The sequence below is a fragment of a genome, unplaced genomic scaffold (genome assembly GCF_019419815.1).
Source record: "Pyrus x bretschneideri cultivar Hongxiangsu unplaced genomic scaffold, Pyrus_bretschneideri_v1 Contig27, whole genome shotgun sequence".
Classification (NCBI taxonomy): domain Eukaryota; kingdom Viridiplantae; phylum Streptophyta; class Magnoliopsida; order Rosales; family Rosaceae; genus Pyrus; species Pyrus x bretschneideri.
In genome coordinates this window covers 879,705-896,298 of record NW_025999579.1, presented here as the reverse complement: position 1 = coordinate 896,298, position 16,594 = coordinate 879,705, and the positions used below count along the sequence as shown (strand labels likewise).

The 16,594-nt window shown below is 39.2% G+C and overlaps 4 protein-coding genes across 8 annotated transcripts; 3 read left to right on the top strand and 1 right to left on the bottom strand.

Annotated features, from left to right (window-relative positions):
- The first annotated feature begins 851 nt into the window (after positions 1–851).
- On the top strand, positions 852–7,726 carry LOC103950670 (probable serine/threonine-protein kinase SIS8). Its single transcript, XM_048587604.1, has 13 exons — positions 852–2,052; positions 2,816–3,253; positions 3,347–3,447; positions 3,694–4,964; positions 5,090–5,130; positions 5,224–5,292; positions 5,782–5,882; positions 6,321–6,399; positions 6,509–6,607; positions 6,704–6,772; positions 6,855–6,904; positions 7,007–7,183; positions 7,313–7,726. Exons 1-13 carry the CDS (start codon positions 1,549–1,551, stop codon positions 7,398–7,400), a joined length of 3,087 nt encoding a protein of 1,028 aa, XP_048443561.1. The 5' UTR covers positions 852–1,548; the 3' UTR covers positions 7,401–7,726.
- Positions 7,506–9,409, top strand: LOC103950669 (peptidyl-prolyl cis-trans isomerase FKBP17-2, chloroplastic-like). The gene is made up of 4 exons (XM_048587883.1): positions 7,506–7,515; positions 8,039–8,525; positions 8,612–8,656; positions 8,933–9,409. Exons 1-4 carry the CDS (start codon positions 7,506–7,508, stop codon positions 9,288–9,290), a joined length of 900 nt encoding a protein of 299 aa, XP_048443840.1. The 3' UTR covers positions 9,291–9,409.
- A 313-nt stretch (positions 9,410–9,722) lies between these two features.
- LOC103950578 lies at positions 9,723–12,288 on the top strand. Of its 4 annotated transcripts, none has more exons than XM_048587642.1 (11): positions 9,723–9,929; positions 10,074–10,143; positions 10,332–10,399; positions 10,494–10,555; positions 10,681–10,762; positions 10,872–11,105; positions 11,322–11,450; positions 11,540–11,601; positions 11,681–11,797; positions 11,903–12,024; positions 12,142–12,288. In XM_048587642.1, exons 1-11 carry the CDS (start codon positions 9,879–9,881, stop codon positions 12,153–12,155), a joined length of 1,011 nt encoding a protein of 336 aa, XP_048443599.1. In that variant the 5' UTR covers positions 9,723–9,878; the 3' UTR covers positions 12,156–12,288. The 4 variants fall into 4 exon arrangements, with proteins under 4 accessions (XP_048443599.1, XP_048443598.1, XP_009360083.2 ...); XM_048587641.1 differs by having other exon boundaries at positions 12,136–12,288; XM_009361808.2 differs by lacking the exon at positions 11,903–12,024 and having other exon boundaries at positions 9,725–9,929; positions 12,136–12,288.
- LOC103950579 (golgin candidate 2-like) lies at positions 12,242–16,487 on the bottom strand. Of its 2 annotated transcripts, XM_048587640.1 has the most exons (10): positions 16,378–16,485; positions 16,239–16,328; positions 14,898–16,013; positions 14,635–14,745; positions 14,395–14,454; positions 14,026–14,083; positions 13,447–13,592; positions 13,032–13,157; positions 12,896–12,943; positions 12,242–12,801 (listed from the first exon to the last, which is right to left on the bottom strand). In XM_048587640.1, exons 2-10 carry the CDS (start codon positions 16,290–16,292, stop codon positions 12,466–12,468), a joined length of 2,055 nt encoding a protein of 684 aa, XP_048443597.1. In that variant the 5' UTR covers positions 16,293–16,328; positions 16,378–16,485; the 3' UTR covers positions 12,242–12,465. The 2 variants fall into 2 exon arrangements, with proteins under 2 accessions (XP_048443597.1, XP_009360085.2); XM_009361810.3 differs by having other exon boundaries at positions 16,239–16,487.
- Between the last annotated feature and the right edge of the window lie 107 nt (positions 16,488–16,594).

Here is a 16,594-nt window from a genome sequence, read left to right as displayed (position 1 = left end):
CAATATTGAGGAATGGAGACTCGCGGTGCAAGATGAATCATTTGACTCTTAGTTTTGAAAGAATTTGACTTTTTTGGAGGGATGGTATTAGAATATAGAGTTAGAGTTCATTACTTTTTAGGAAATTAATTTTGCACGTTTTCTTCGTTTTTATCGCTCAATTCTTCTTTGACTTATGCAATTCAAAATTATTTTTTAGCCAAAATAATTTTTGAGATTTGCATAACTCATCACTTTGATCCCTGAGATTTAAAATCAATAGAAGTGATCACTGAGTTTGTCTACCATCAATCATTTTAGTCTTTCAATGAAAAATTATATTAAATAAAGACTAAAATAACAAAAATACCTTCAATTTAATAAACAATGGGCCAAATGATTTGACAAAAATTGAGAGTATTTTTTGGAGAGTTTTACGAAAAGCCCACGGTAATGTTCATTTTAACGAAAAATCACATTTGTACACTAAAAAGTCAAACTTGATATTATTCATTTTACCCTTTATTTCGTCCTTATCGTTAAAACTCAAAGTTTTCAAGCCATTTTCATTAGTTTTTTTTTTTTTTTTGTTGTCATTTTAGCCTTATTTAATAGAAATTTTTCATGGAATGACTAAAATAATTGATGGTGGATAAACTTAGGAATTACTTCTATTGATTTCAAATCTCAATAACTACAATGGGGAATTATGCAAATCTCAGAACCATTCCAGTTCCCCAACGGAATGACCGAATTAGAGAACCAGTTTTGTACACAAATATGTGTGTACGTAGAGAGGGAAAGAGGAGAGAGAGAACGGCTGGATGTGTATCAGTGTATGTGTTTCCCACCAATTTAACCTTTCTATGGGACTGAGTTATCCTTGAAAAGCTTGTTCCGTTCTTTCTCTCTCTCTCTCTTACTTTCTCTCTCCTCACCTCAACTCAAGTGGGTCATTCTCTTCGAGGTCCTACGCTCCCACTTGCTGGTCTTTGCTGGCTTCTGCCTCCGCTACCTGCCCCCCTTTTTTTCTCTTTTATTTTTCTTTCTTTTTTTTCAAACTTCAAACTAATACCAATACCCTTCTCTCTTTTCTCTATGCTTTTTTTCTGTTTTTGGATACAAAGAAAGAAGAAGATCCACTTCTCTCTCTGTTTTCGGAAAATTTTGCTTCTTGGAGGAGGTAACATGGATCAAAGTTTTGATATTTGATTGATACAATCCTCTTGTGGGTATTTGTTTCTGGGTTGAAGTTGTATTGCTTTGTGGAAAAGTACTTTCAATCTAAGCATCTGGGGTTGTCTTGGTATTGGTAAAGGTCGAAACTTTACTGGGTATTGCTTGGAATGGTGATTTCTGGCTTTTGGATATGAGTGGGGTTTTTTTGACCCTGTGAAGGGCTCTGTGAAGTGCTTCTGCAAAAAGGGCTTTTTGGATTGCTTTTCAGTTTGCTTGCGTTGTGGTGATATAGTGCTTAGGATTTCATGCTTGGTCCAAGACAATGGAGATGTTTATGGCCAGATTTTTATTTCTTTGGCCTTCGATTTTGTTGTGACTTATGAAAACGATATGAAGAACTTTCTTAAGAAACTGCATATCATGTCCAACCAATCAGAAGATTCAGAAGGGTCTGCAGCTTCATCAAGGGGCAGTAAGTCCATTCGCAAATCATCCCCTGAAACCGAAAGGCTTTCGCACCCGAGGTCCCATCAGGGTTCTGACCATAAACCCTCCTCGGGGATTTCGGGTTGGTTGAATTCAGTAGCCAATAAGCATGGCCCTAGTCCCCCATCATCTTCAAATGTCAATACGGCAGCGAGAGTGGAGCAGCCACCTGATGCAGCTGTTAGTGGGAGTGGTTTAGATGTTGTTTCGGATACAGGTAGGCGTGATTCGGGGTCTAGTACCTCGAGGGATGCTGATATAGCAGAAGAGTATCAGATTCAATTGGCTTTGGAATTGAGTGCTAGGGAGGATCCAGAGGCAGTTCAGATTGAGGCTGTTAAGCAGATTAGCTTGGGGTCTTGTGCTCCTGATAATACTCCAGCTGAAGTTATAGCATACCGCTACTGGGTACGTTTCTTTTCATGTACTACTCTGAATGAATTTCGGTTGACTTACTGTTCATTACCTTCGAATACATTCAAACTAGACCGAACGGTGATCAACATTCCTTCATTAAATTTAAACTTGGAATTTGTTTGGTTAGCCAACTTTCTGCTTATAATATGCCGGAAACTATATACAGAGAAACGAATTTCAGTTGTCGTCTGTTCGTAGATGATAGTATTGTAAGTACTAGGCTTTAGTTACCTTCGTTGCCAAAAGTGTGAAAAAAAGTTTGTACCGAAAAGCATTGGTGTCAACATCATTGCTCCTGTGATCCTTGCCTCTTCATTACCTGTGATGAATGAGACACCGGAGACCTTTTATTGATAACCTTCTAGCAGTTTGAACAATGTAGTTGTAAGTCATCATCAACGGTGCTGTGTCACATCTGCATCTACTTGTGCCAAAGCACGAGTAGTGAATATACACAATCTATACCTGTACAAAAATTGGGAAAGCAAGTGGGTGAAGGGTGGGTGGGACTTCTACATTTTGGGAAGGAATAAATAGATTCCTAGTGTCAGGAACAACGGCCAAAAACTGGAGTATTCCTGTCCTGTCTGCTCATCAACATGGCTATATTGAAAATTTAACCCTTCAACCTAGAAGCTCACATCTGTGTTCTACTTCTATGTTATGTTTTCGCTTGGTTCTTGAATTTAATTGTCTCTTCAGTTTTGTAATGTTTAATTCCGTCTCATATCGTAGATTTATCCATTCTTCACAGAATTACAATGCTCTTAGCTATGATGACAAGGTCATGGATGGTTTCTATGATCTGTATGGAATATTGACGGAGTCAACCTCTGAAAGAATGCCTTCCCTTGTTGATCTGCAAGGAACACCTTTGTCAGATAGTGTCACCTGGGAAGCAGTTTTGGTCAATAGAGCTGCCGATGCGAATTTGTTGAAACTTGAACAGGTGGCCCTAGAAATGGCTGTAAAGTCAAGTTCAGATCCTCTGGCTTTTCTAAACAGTAATCTGGTGGGAAAACTTGCTCTTTTAGTTGCTGACCATATGGGTGGACCAGTTGCGAATCCTGAAAACATGTTGAGAGAATGGAAAAATCTTAGTTACAGTTTGAAAGGAACCATTGGTAGCATGGTTTTGCCACTTGGTTCTTTGACGATTGGATTAGCTCGACATCGTGCATTGTTGTTCAAGGTACTTGCTCTCAACAGTGGCATGTATGCTTTTTTCCATCATATTTTTTTCATTACTGGTTGCTTATCACTCACCTGTTATGTTGGTAACTAGGTTTTGGCTGATAGTGTGAGCATCCCATGCCGGTTGGTGAAAGGACAACAATACACCGGGTCCAGTGATGTGGCAATGAACTTTGTAAAAGTTGATGATAGGTAAATTTTCTTACAAGTTTGTCACCCTTAATGAAGACAAGTCCTTGATTACATGGTGTTTTTGCCTCTTTTTTTTTCACGCCTTAAGAAATGATTCTACAAGCATATATAAGCTATTTTGGACGTGTTAATTGTCAAATATTGCCGAAAATGTTCTTGCCATTAAAGTGTGTTTCTTTATGTTTTTCTCATTTGAAGTTCCACAGTCTTAATCTGTTTTTAAGGTATGTACAATGTGAATTTCAGGGAGTATATTGTTGATCTGATGGCAGACCCTGGCACACTTATTCCATCTGATGCAGCTGGATCACATATAGAATATGATGAATCTTACTTTTCTGCTAGTCCTCTGTCCAGAGACATTGATTCCTCTCATGTTGCTTCTTCCAGTAGTGGAGTTGGGAGTTCGTTTGAAGATCATTCAGACTTTGGAACATTAGAGAAGAAATCCAGGTTAAGAAATTTTGGTTCTTCCGCAAGGGATACCGAAGAGAGAGAAGAACCAGCTTCTTGTGATCTACCCAGACCAACTGAATTCGAGGAACAACCCAAGATGCCTTCAGATGAATTTAGATATGCCTCTGACGTAGAAAAGATGCTGGTGCAGGAACTTCCAGAAAAGCCAAATTATCCTTTTGCACATACGAGATCCCCTTCATGGACTCAAGGTGTTAGTTCTCCAGCCGTTAATAAAAAGCAGGTTAAGGATGTTTCTAAATACATGATTGTTGCTGCCAAGGAGAATCCAAATCTAGCTCAAAAGCTTCATGATGTTTTACGCGAGAGTGGTGTTGTTGCTCCCCCGAACTTGTTTAGGGAGATATATCCAGAGGAGTTAGATGTGACAACAGTCGAGACCAAACACCGGGCAGAAGATAAGAACGAAAATAAAGAAAGGTTTGGAACACAAAAATTTAAAATTCAAGATGATAAAAGGCCAGCTCACTTTCTGCCTCCTTTGCCTCAGCAAAGGGTGAATCTTAAAGCTAGTACTTCCGGTCAACCGGAGATTCTTAAGCCTGTGGAAGGTTTAGGGGTCAGCCTTCCACTTGATACGAGGGACGTAACTGGCCAGAATATCTCATCGCAGTCCGAAGCATCTCCAGTTAAATATACAAATAATGTCCCTGTTGCTGCAGCAGCGGCAGCCGCAGCAGCTGTTGTTGCATCGTCTATGGTAGTCGCTGCAGCAAAAACAAGTACTGACACAAGTCTCGAACTTCCTGTGGCTGCTGCTGCCACTGCTACTGCTGCAGCTGTGGTTGCAACAACTGTAGCTGTCAGTAAGCAATATGAGCCGGGCATGAGAAGTAATGGAGATTCAGAAAGTGGTGGTTTTGAACCAAGGGGCAGTGGTGGCCGTGAGCATGATGCTTCAGGAGTTAATTCAGAAGGCGAGCGAATATCAGATCGATCAGCAGGTAATGAAAGCACTAAATCTGATGTCACAATTGATGATGTTGCAGACTGCGAGATTCCCTGGGAGGACATCACCTTGGGTGAACGTATTGGACTTGGTACTGACCTCTGCATTATGCTATAAATATTGTACTTCTCATATCTAAACAAAAATAGTCTAAATGGTGTTCTGTCCCATACTCAAATTCTAATTTCATATGTTCATGCACCCTGGATACTGCAGGATCGTATGGGGAGGTCTATCATGGAGACTGGCATGGGACTGTAAGTTTTCAGATGCTCTTCCTAAAAGTTTAGCCATTGCGGTATTGTCTGCTGTGGGAGTTTTGAGCTTATTTTCGTTATTTGGTTTTGCAGGAGGTTGCTGTGAAGAAGTTTCTAGACCAAGACTTATTGGGCGAATCACTTGATGAATTCAGAAGTGAGGTAAAAGCTTCGGCCTTCGTCCATCTCATGAATTTTTTTGTGTTTGATCATTTTATGGCATCAATTCATGCTATTTCCTTGCTAAGAAGGTGGCACTGAAGGAAAAAGTTTGTTTGAGAGGGAGAGGAGTGGAGCAGTACGCTACTTAACATAAGAATTATTTCCACTTTTTATATAAATGTAGTTAAAACTTTGTAGGGACCACCATGGTTCGGTTATCGCTTTAGGTGTTCTAGATTCGTGTAGTTATAGTGAATGAAGTAAATAGTTCTCTCTCTCCCTGGTGTAACATTGTATCATTCTATGTACTTAGGCAGCAGTTGGTTGCTGGAATAAACATTAAAATGTTATGGAATCACAATTGCATTGGAATGGAATTGATGTTTAGGAAGTTAGAGGGTAAAGTAGAAATATTGTCCATGTTTAATGTGCTTTCCTGAATCATTCCTTCAAATATTGAGGTTAATCTTTTATTTGTAAAATTTGAAGGTTCGGATGATGAAAAGACTCAGGCATCCTAATGTTGTTCTCTTCATGGGTGCAATAACTCGCGCTCCAAATCTTTCCATTGTTACAGAATTTCTTCCAAGGTATTCCAGAACTTTCATTTTCTCTTTTTATGAAAACGTTACTTTCGACATCTTTGATGGATTCAACTCATATTGACGTCACTAATAGTTCTTGATTCTTAATACTGTACGAGTACAAGGAGCTTCTTTGCCTTGAGAATGCAACCATTTTTTTTCCCTTCAAAACGCAAGTACCTTCACGAGGATTGGATTTTATTGTATTTTCTTTTTAACTATTACCCTCAGTTTCTTTGAAATAGGTAATATTAATATTTATTTGGAATCATAGTCTGGCTGAAACAAAACACAGCACTGATTTTGTGTTTTTTGTCTTATAGAATTCTGTTGTTTTAATCTTGGTCTATATATTTATGTATATAAGAAGTTTAAGAACTGCATTGTGTTGATTTGATTAATTAATTATTTTCATGCGTTATTAATAGACGTCATATTTTGCAGAGGTAGTTTATACAGGTTATTACACCGGCCTAACAATCAATTAGATGAGCGGAGGCGCTTGAGGATGGCTCTTGATGCTGTAATATTCTCTTGTTCCTGCGGTTTATTCCAGTATGAGCCAACAATCATGTATTGTGATTGATAACTTCATCTAGCTTAACTTATTTTTTCAATGATTAAATTTTCAGGCTCGCGGAATGAATTACTTGCATAACTGCACTCCAGTAATTGTACACCGTGATTTGAAGTCTCCAAATCTTCTTGTCGATAAGAACTGGGTTGTGAAGGTGTGTTTCTTATCTCTTTGGCGAAATTCCTGAACACCTTTAATGTATATTTAGAGATCAGTTTGGTAGTATGTGAAGTTTTCTGTTTGCTATTAGGTCTGTGACTTTGGATTATCACGAATGAAGAACAGCACATTTCTCTCCTCGAGGTCGACTGCAGGGACGGTAAAGCCCTTACTCAACAACTTACTCTTTCTCAAATGTTGCATATGTTTGATATTTTAAATCTTGAAACTTATATCTTCAGGCTGAATGGATGGCTCCGGAAGTGCTAAGAAATGAACCTTCGGATGAAAAGTATGCCCATATCTCCCCGCCAAATGCTTTATTATATATATTTAACTTTTGTAACCGTAGCTGGTGTTTTACTGATATATATAAATTTGGTTTACTGTGCAGATGCGATGTTTATAGCTATGGGGTCATTTTATGGGAGCTCTTTACGATGCAACAGCCATGGGGAGGAATGAACCCAATGCAAGTTGTTGGTGCAGTTGGATTTCAACATCGCCGTCTTGATATTCCAGATAATATAGATCCTGCAATTGCAGATCTCATTCGAAAATGCTGGCAAACGTGAGTATACTTTCGGAATCTTTTTTTCTTGTTTGATTTTGATAATTGTAGTCTGTCATTTGTGAATCAGTTCAAATGTGTATTTAGGCAGATGAACAAACCTTACATTGAACCTAATTAACATTGCAGGGATCCAAGATTGAGACCGTCGTTTACTGAGATCATGGCAATTCTGAAACCGTTGCAGAAGCCGATAGGTAGAAGTGGACAGACCTAGTGCACAAGTAGGCAGTGGCTACAAGAAGGTCCAGCCATCCTGCGTCGGAGAATCCCCAGCTGGCTGGCTGAAACAGTGAATATCGGCTCGTTTGACAGCCAAAATATGGATGAAGGCAAGTCGTACATTTGATTGGAACAGCTTCTGAGAAAGATTGAAGATCATGACCTAACCTATACTCCAATTTTCGTTTTCGTTTTCTTTTTGCTTTTTCGGTTTCCTCCTCGTTTCTGTATTCCCAACAGGGCGGCCATTCGCAAGTTGTGCATTTGTTTGTAAAGAATTCATTGGCAATTGGTGTAATCAATGTTTTGATTTCCGGTGTCCGTCGATCGGAAGAGTTTCTTGTTGCCTGAACCTTAAGGTGAAAAATCAATAGCGTGCTTAATGCAAATGGAGAATTACTGACAAATTGACATATCGAATCCAAACAATAAAGTCTTTTCCTACTAAGTGGGGTTAGCTATATGAATCCTAAAACTACTGACAAATTGACATATCGAATCCGATATACAAAATATCATTTGTACAACATTTGGCGGCCGCGTTGCTTATATTAGAGAAGTGGCCAGATTAATAACGTTATATGTACTTCATTCAGTGACAACGTTGCTTACCACCTATTTAATAGAGTTAAGCCGTAATCATATTCGCAGAATTCGTATGTATCAGAGAGACGGTCAGCAATGTAATAAAAAAAGAGGCTTGTAGTCAAAACAGAGAGAGGGCAACCCACCATTTAAATTTTCCATTTATCTCCTTCTGTAGTTCTTCCCCATTTATCTCCCACTCTCTAACAAGACCAAACCACTTCTCTCCTTCCTCAGCACAAACGCCGCCGCCTCCGCCACAAAATCTTCCTCCACAACCGCCACATTCTCCGACACCAATTCAGCAGCTCAGCACAAGTTCATCCGAGCAGCCGACGACGCCGGTAAAAGAAGAGCAGCAAAAGCCATCCAAGACCAAAACCAAGGCAGACTCCACAGACTGGATAGCTTCCACGTTGACCAGAAGGTTTGGGATTGGTGCTGGCCTTGCTTGGGCTGCCTTTCTCACAGTTGGTGTTGTCTCTGAGCAAATTAAAACCCGCCTTGAAGTCTCCCAACAAGAATCAAACACAAGGTTTGTAAATATATGTATATATACATATATCATACATGTCCAAATTGTATAATTTCATTTGATGCAACAATTTTGTGTTTTTGCAGAAATGTTGAGAAAGAAGAAGAGGTGGTGTTACCTAGTGGCATAAGGTACATTTCTCTCTCCCTACATACATAATGTAGCTATCATGGCAAATGACATGCACGTAATCACATCAGAACTTTGAAGTTAGGCGTGTCCAGGTGAGAGCAGTACTAGCCGAGTAGGGTGGGTAATTTCTCATGTTACCTTCCCTTTTAGAAGAGCTAAAAACAATTACGACGAGTGTTTTCGATAATGACGTTAGAAGAACTTACGAGCATAAGCGGATTTACATAAGTAGTTCCAAACGGACCCTAATTAAACATATGCATTTTCGAGCGCAGATACTACGAGTTAAAAGTCGGCGGCGGAGCTATCCCGAGGCCGGGGGACTTGGTGGTCATCGACCTGAAGGGCAAAGTAGAAGGCAGCGGACTGGTGTTTGTGGACACATTTGAGCGGGAGAAGAAGCCATTGGCTCTGGTGGTGGGGTCCAGGCAGCCTTACAGCAAGGGAGTATGTGAAGGGATAGAGTATGTGATGAGATCCATGAAGGCAGGTGGCAAAAGGAGAGTGGTGGTTCCTCCAAGCTTGGGGTTCGGAGAAAATGGTGCAGATTTGGGTCCTGGTCTGCAAATTCCTCCTTCTGCAACCCTAGAGTATATTATTGAGGTTGATAGAGTCTCAATTGCACCTGCATGAGGAGGATCATTCATTCTTTTCTGTGTTAATTGTATATTTTTTATATTGCTAAAAGGAAAAAATGTGTAATAAATAATTTGGGTTCTTATTTTTGTTGATTATGTATTGTCTACAAGTTGGTTACGTGTAGGGTTCAATTTAGATTGGGTACGTCCGGAACACAGTTTAATACATTAAGTGTCATAATACAAATGATTATATATTTGAAAAAAAAAGTTCAACCACTTATATTATGACAATTAGCATACGTAATCACATTAAAAAAAATTCTCGGATTGGAAAATTCCGATTTCAACCAATTTCGAAAAAAAAATGTCATCCATTTCCTATCAAAAAATTGGACAGGAAATTGATGACATTTTAAACTTTAAAACAGAATATTTCCTTTTTAGCTTCTTAGAGAGAGAGAGAGAGAGAGAGAGAGAGAGAGAGAGAGAGGGAGGGAGTAATGGTGTTAAAATTGCAGCCACAAACATTTTCCTGTTGTATTGAATTTTCAAAGAGCTTCCTTTCCACTTTTGATATATCAGCAGCAGCAAGCAAAGAATAGAGCTTTTTGTTCAGAAGCAAAATCCCAGAACAATTTCCATGGGAAAAGTCTTGGATTCCAATTTCTTAGCTCTCACTGCCATTGTCACTGTAATTATCTCTCTCTTCCTCTCTCTGTCTCTCTCCCTAAAGCTTTCTTCTTTTTTGTTCTGCATGCTTGTTTTCCTATTAGATTCATTTCTCTCTCTATAATCTCTGAAATATGGTGTTTTTTTTTTTTTTTGGTTGATGAAGGTGGGGTATCAGTTGTTGTTCTTTATAATCACTGCTCTTCTCAAGTTCGACAAAGTCACTGACTTTGCTGGTAATTCATCCCTCTGAATTTATTTCCGGACAATTTGATAGTTAATTAACTTAATTTCCTGCTTATCAATACTAATTAGAAACTGATTGGATTGTTTGGTCGCCAAGAAACGCTGTGACTGGATTTTGATACATTTCTGATTATTTTGTGTGTGTAATTATATTTGTTCTTCTTTTCACCTTTCACAGGAAGTACCAATTTTGTTATACTTGCTATTCTGACTTTGGTTGTGAAGGGGTCATGGCATTTTAGACAGGTATTGTATTATTAATTTCTTCTCAAAAGTGTTTAATTTGCTCGTAGATCGCGTTGATACTGGATAAAGAAAATCTTGATGTTTTTGTTTTCAGGTAGTGTTGAGTTTGCTTGTGATAATATGGGGTCTTCGCCTCGGGTTGTTCCTACTGATGAGGTATTTTGTGATGCTTTTTGTGTTAATTCGGCATACTTGAGGCACTACCACATGAGTATGGAGTATAACATTACCTATATCGAAATCCAATCGCAATTTTAATACACAAAACGTTTCCTGATCAGGATTTTGCAATGGGGAGAGGATCGGCGTTTTGATGAAATGCGTGGTAATATAGGGAAGTTAGCAGTTTTCTGGATATTTCAGGTTCTCTTGCTTTCCCTGTTTCCGGCTTTTATTGTGCATCTTTGCGTTGTGCTTGTTCTCGGAAGGATAAAGTTGATTTGATTCTTAAAGCAACCTGATTTTTCTGCAGGCTGTGTGGGTATGGACTGTGAGTTTACCTGTAACAGTTGCTAATGCAAGCAACAGAACACCATCGCTCCAAGCTGCGGACATAATTGGATGGGTTATATGGTTTGTCGGTTTTTCAGTTGAAGCTGCAGCGGATCAGCAAAAACTGACATTCAAAGGTTCTCCACAAAATAGAGGAAAGTGGTGCAATGTCGGGCTATGGAAATACACTCGCCATCCAAACTATTTTGGTGAGGTTAGTATCGAAAAGTTCTTCACAAACGTTTTTAATTGATTTTTTGCGTCCTCCATCGTATGCTTGCATTGTCTGCCTCACATATTTACAAATTATCCCATAACAAGAGTCACAATTGCATCGAAACATCCTTCATCCAACAAATTTCGACATGTTAGTAGCCTTGCATTCATTCTGTCAAAGTTAAATGAAACCTTGATAAATGTTGTTGCTCAGATATTCCTTTGGTGGGGAGTGTTCATTGCTTCCACGCCTGTATTGAAAGGTGCAGAGTGGCTGGTGATTTTTGGACCGATCTTTCTCACGTTGTTGCTTCTTTTCATCAGTGGCATACCAATGCTTGAGGTTTGCTTCTTCCCCTTTCTTCTGAGCTCATTGCAAATTCATAGCACTTGAAGAGTTGTAACTGACAATGTCGGGTTGAACAATAACAGGACTCTGCAGATAAGAAGTTTGGAAACGTGGACGAATACAGGCTGTATAAAAGATCGACTAGGTAAACTTCAGCTTTTCTTTTGGTATTTGTTTTTCGAGTATGAACTGTAATAACTGAAGACCAACATATTTTGTTTCAGCCCTCTGATTCCGCTATCTCCGGTTATATACAAGAACTTGCCATTGTGGTTCAAATCGACTTTTCTCTTTGAGTTTCCTCTCTACAGTCGTAATCTTCCTCGGGAAGAGCCAAACTGGTGAGGCTACAATCTGTTCGAAGTTATATAGTGTTGAGTTCATATATTTGCTTTCCATAATCGTAACACGAGTCTTCCACACATGGAAAACACTTAAACAAGAAGCAATTTAAACACACGATCAGCGCGCGCTTACATTCTACGAGTGAAAGAAGTCGGAAATCAACAGTCTAAAGTATCAATAGGAAGAAACCTTTTGGAAAATCAGGGTTTGAAACTGTGTTCTGGTACGAAAACGAGTGATCTTTATACTTGTGCATTGTCGTTTTTGCTAGCATTATGTTTTCATATGCCAAACTGTTTGTTTTAACTTGTAAGACGTTTGCCATCTGTGCAAGGTGTAGAACAAGCCCGGTAGAACGAAGAAGCGACGGATTGAAGATTGGCTAGCATACTATTCTTATGTAATACTTCGACTCCTAACGATTGTATACGTTTATTAGGTGAAGTATAATACTACAGTTGAATGGAATATAGACTTATTTCTCTTCTTTGAAAGAAGCAATATCGTAATCTTATCTAAACTACGGAGATAGGAATTCGAACTCGGGTGTACAGGTGGACTCGCTGCCCCAGCCAAACTTGACTACCCCTATATTCACTAAAAACGACTGGGATCGTATGAACGAAAGAAAAAATAAATAAAAATACAAACAAATTATACTGTACTATACACCAGCAGTGTTGTTAATGTTTTCCAAGGATATGACAGACCCGGATTTGATCTCATTTGACGCTTGGGAATGGGACATTAGAATGTAAATAACCCACAAGTGAAGGCACAAGAAGTAAATCCCGGACCATATTTTCGCAGTCGGATTCCTCCTCAAAAACACTACTCCGGCCATGAATAAAGACTCCAATTGCTGAAGTGCTGAACCCAGGTGCTTCCTGCCCGACCGGATTCTGTCTTCGAATAAAGGTCTGCCTGATTCTATGTCCCTTGATGAGGTAGCGGAAAATTCGGTCAATGACTTGCTTTCATCTAGCAACCTTGAGACAGCCTGCATAATGCATAAATTTAGTACTGTCCCTCGGATACATCATCTTGCGGATTAAAGTTTCACCACAAAAGAGTTATCGGTATAATTAACGTACCTCCATTCTGAACATAAGAGTTGCCTTCTCTGAGGAGAGAGCCTCAACCTGATTTAGGGTTTAGGGTTTAGGTAACCAGATAAAACCTCTCACTTAAATGACCAAGGGAATTAAGAACGGGGTTCGAATGACAAACCTGGGCTTGTTTATGAATCAAATGGTCAGTCATCTGAGCAAGCCTTCGCTTGAGCTCAATTTCTATATTTGTTGGATCCTCTATCTCTTTCCTTGTGAATTCAATGTTTGCTTCCAGCTTCTGTGCCTGAAACATAACACGTAATTTATCTTGTGAATAGTTATATCACAACATGAGGGCAATATATGAATCATCAAACAGTTCTATCAGGAAACAACATTTAATCAATGCCGTCAAAGGCTTTAAATCATAAGCTTATTATAGTTCAAGCTCTATCTCTTCACACTATTCTATCAAGTTAGCATCCCATCCAAAGTAAGTATTAACACACAAAGAGCGAACGGGGGAAAGACATAATGGATCAGTAGTTAATAAACTATCACAAGTTTTCAATATTATGGTGAAATTCTCTAACCTTATCTTGCAATCGCACAACTTTATCGGTAACAAAGGCATACTCTGCCTCCAAAATCTCTCGTTCAAGTTCAATTCCTTTTGACGCTGCCATTTTCTTTAGAGATAATTTTGTTTGATGAGTGTCGGAGATCTTCCTTCTGAGCTCTATAAGAAGAAAAAAGAGTTCCACGTAATGATACACCAAACACAAACATTGATTTCAACATTGATAATTTAGTTTGATAAGTGTCGGAGATCTTCCTTACTTCATGAAATTATTCACTGCTTTGCTATATAAAGTCAATATGAGGCCAAAAAAGAAGTTGGTCTATTCTTAATCTACTAAGTAATATCTCATAAATTCAAGCACACTTCATCAAAACACAAATTAAGATCGTTAAGGGGGATTAGTTAACCAAACCCTGTGACTATTGTTCACAGGGGACTGATCAGAACATTTATTATACTTAAATACTTTAGCAAGAGGTAGCCCTCGAGATCAAATTTATGTATGAAAATGAAAATAAAATAAATAAATTTAAAGAAGTTTTCTGGCTTCCACACCCAATACATTAGTTTGCGATTCTAGAGAACCTACCTTCCTGGTTCACTTCTTTTAACTCAATTTGCTGTCGAAGTTCTGCTACCTGATTCACCTGGACTCCCAAAAGAATAAAAGAAGAAAAAGGGAAACATTTCAGCAGGACTAAAATACAAAAACAATAGTATTGAGAAGTAAGGCAAAGCACACGAGAAGCATTTCAAATTCCCAAAAATTTAAATGAAAGACAAGAAGGAATGATTTTAAGCAAAGGAACGATTTTTACAGTATGATTTCATCCACCATTTTTGAACCATCAAGACAATTTAACCACCTGGACAACTATATTGCTCAAAACTTCAATTCAGAAGATTATAAAATGTCCATAGGACCACATCAATCATCTAAATCAGGATACAATCATACCTCTACTTGAAGATTCCATTGAACATTGGCTAGGGATTTTGCAAGGTCTGCATTTGCAGTCTGCAACCAATTTTAACCTTTAGTAATAAAAAAATATTCCTAAATATGAGCACGGACTAAAAAGGTCAACAAAAAGGGAAATTCATACTTCTAGACGTAGCGGTAAAAAATATGAACTCAGACTGAAATAGAATATTTTTCTAATACGCATAAGAAACAGATGGAAAAAGGTTGTAGTACCTCCAGTTTAGCCAACCGCGCAAAGGCTTCCATTCTAGTGTTGTTATGTTTCTGCTTTTCTAAATCAGCAGCTTCCATGGTTTCCATCATAGTCATTTGCAGCTTTGAAGCCTGAAGCAGAAGGTAAATTTAAGTAATAACATTTTACGCAATATGATATAGACCTTCAATTTCCTAAGATAAAACAAAATGAAAAAAATAGGATTAATGCAGCCAACCTAGGAAGAATGATAAGAACAAAATCCTAATAATCTTATTCTTACCTCTTGTGCTTGTTGTTTCACTTGCTCTTCAAGTATTTTTTCCAAGCTCTGCTTCTCGCCCTCCAATCTGGCAACAATATTTTCCCTCTCTTTGATGGCCTCCACGGCTTTAGCTGCCGCTTTCTCCGCCAGAATCTTCTCCCTCTTCTTTCTCCTTTCCTCCTTTTCACGCTCACTCTCGGAATCAAAACTTGAACCTGAGTCTGTGTCCGACTCAGAGCTCCCATCAGTTACGGAAGTAAAACCTCTCTTTAAATCATCAGAGGTAGAACTTCTAGAGGCTTCATTAGACTCATGCTTTCTCAACCGATCACCCACATTCTCCCCTTCTAGCTTCTTATTAGAAACCCCATCGTCCTTCTTTACTGAATGTAAATTACCCTCGGAAGAAAGCTCCTTAATATCAAAACGCCCACCATTTTCCTCATTTCCCTTATCTTTTGTTTCCTCCAAAGTGTTTAAACCCACATCTCTAAAATCCAATTCTCGTCCTTCCAAAATCTTACCATCACGCTTCAACTCAACACGAGAAGACCTCTCCGGTGTATCTGAAACAGAAAAGCCAGATTCCTTCCCATCACTTACCTTCGCATTCAACTTACTTCCTTCCCCAACACTTGCCCTCCGCGGCGTCTTCACAATATTATTACCACCACTCTTTTGACTCCTCTTAGCCTCCAAAACCGACAAACTCGATGTGGAACTGGCACTGCCCTGCCTCCTACCATCCTTCCTCAGACTACGAACCCCGGGGAAACCATTGCCACGCCTCGCGGCAGAAGTAGTTCCCCGATTCGGTGTACTACTAAGGAGTTGAGTCCAGTCACTATCAGTAAGACTCTTCCTTGGTTTCGGAATTCCAACAATCTCTCTATCCCTATTACTATTACCACTACTACCATCATCATTAATGTTAATGTTGTTACTAACAATGCTTAAGCTCGGATCGCCGGTTAATTTTCCGCGATAATCGCTAATTTGATTTTCTAGGGTTTTCTTCTTCAACTGATCCTTCAAAGGCACACTGCCCCCCGCTTTCGTCGGAGTTTCCAAGCTCAATTCGTCGGCGATCTGCTTCTCGTTTTTCCGCAGCGACTCCGCAGCTTGCTGATCGATCTGAACCGTCCGTTTCACAATCACACGGATTTTACATTACTACTCCAAACATATAGAACTCAAAAATCAAATAACACCAAATTAAAAATTAAAAATTAAAAATTGCAGATCGACTTGTTTGTTTCGAAGAATTAAAAAAAAAAAATTTAAGACTTTTTTTAATTTAATTTTCGTTTAATTCTATAGTTTTCTGGATTGGGAGGAGAAGGAGGAGAAGAATTGAACCTGTTGGAGGAGAGTTTCGGCGGCTCTGAGCTTGGAGGAAATCCAGTCCGCCATTGTCGTTCTAGTTCAGCGAAACGCAGCGTTTAGTATTTCTCGAGAGAATCGAAGTGCATTGTTGGCGAAACGCAGCGTTTAGTATTTGCAGAGGATGAAGGAAGAGGACGGAGGAGGAGGAGGAGGAAATGGGACGGGAGAACGAACGATGTGAGTGAAAGGAGGAGGGAGGAGGGAGGAGGGTGGGAAATGAGAACGCCCGAGTGACGGGCGGGTGACGATGTGAGTTATTGGGCCGTTAGATTTCGGGTGACCGGTACAGATTGTTTTGTGGGTCCCGCTGGGTTAAAGCGATGGGATTA

Bases quoted from the DNA above. Each gene is read 5' to 3' on its own strand.
- LOC103950670 (XM_048587604.1), top strand. From the start codon at position 1,549: ATGAAGAACTTTCTTAAGAAACTGCATATCATGTCCAACCAATCAGAA. The intron at 4,965-5,089 runs GTACTGACCTCT...TGGATACTGCAG, and splicing joins GGGTGAACGTATTGGACTTG to GATCGTATGGGGAGGTCTAT. The intron at 5,293-5,781 runs GTAAAAGCTTCG...TAAAATTTGAAG, and splicing joins TTGATGAATTCAGAAGTGAG to GTTCGGATGATGAAAAGACT.
- LOC103950669 (XM_048587883.1), top strand. The intron at 8,526-8,611 runs GTTTGTAAATAT...GTGTTTTTGCAG, and splicing joins CAACAAGAATCAAACACAAG to AAATGTTGAGAAAGAAGAAG. The intron at 8,657-8,932 runs GTACATTTCTCT...TTTCGAGCGCAG, and splicing joins GTGTTACCTAGTGGCATAAG to ATACTACGAGTTAAAAGTCG.
- LOC103950578 (XM_048587641.1), top strand. From the start codon at position 9,879: ATGGGAAAAGTCTTGGATTCCAATTTCTTAGCTCTCACTGCCATTGTC. The intron at 11,106-11,321 runs GTTAGTATCGAA...GTTGTTGCTCAG, and splicing joins ATCCAAACTATTTTGGTGAG to ATATTCCTTTGGTGGGGAGT. The intron at 12,025-12,135 runs GTACGAAAACGA...CATCTGTGCAAG, and splicing joins GGGTTTGAAACTGTGTTCTG to GTGTAGAACAAGCCCGGTAG.
- LOC103950579 (XM_009361810.3), bottom strand. From the start codon at position 16,292: ATGGCGGACTGGATTTCCTCCAAGCTCAGAGCCGCCGAAACTCTCCTC. The intron at 16,014-16,238 runs GTTCAATTCTTC...CGGACGGTTCAG, and splicing joins CCGAAACTCTCCTCCAACAG to ATCGATCAGCAAGCTGCGGA. The intron at 12,802-12,895 runs GTACGTTAATTA...TGCATTATGCAG, and splicing joins CTCTTATGTTCAGAATGGAG to GCTGTCTCAAGGTTGCTAGA.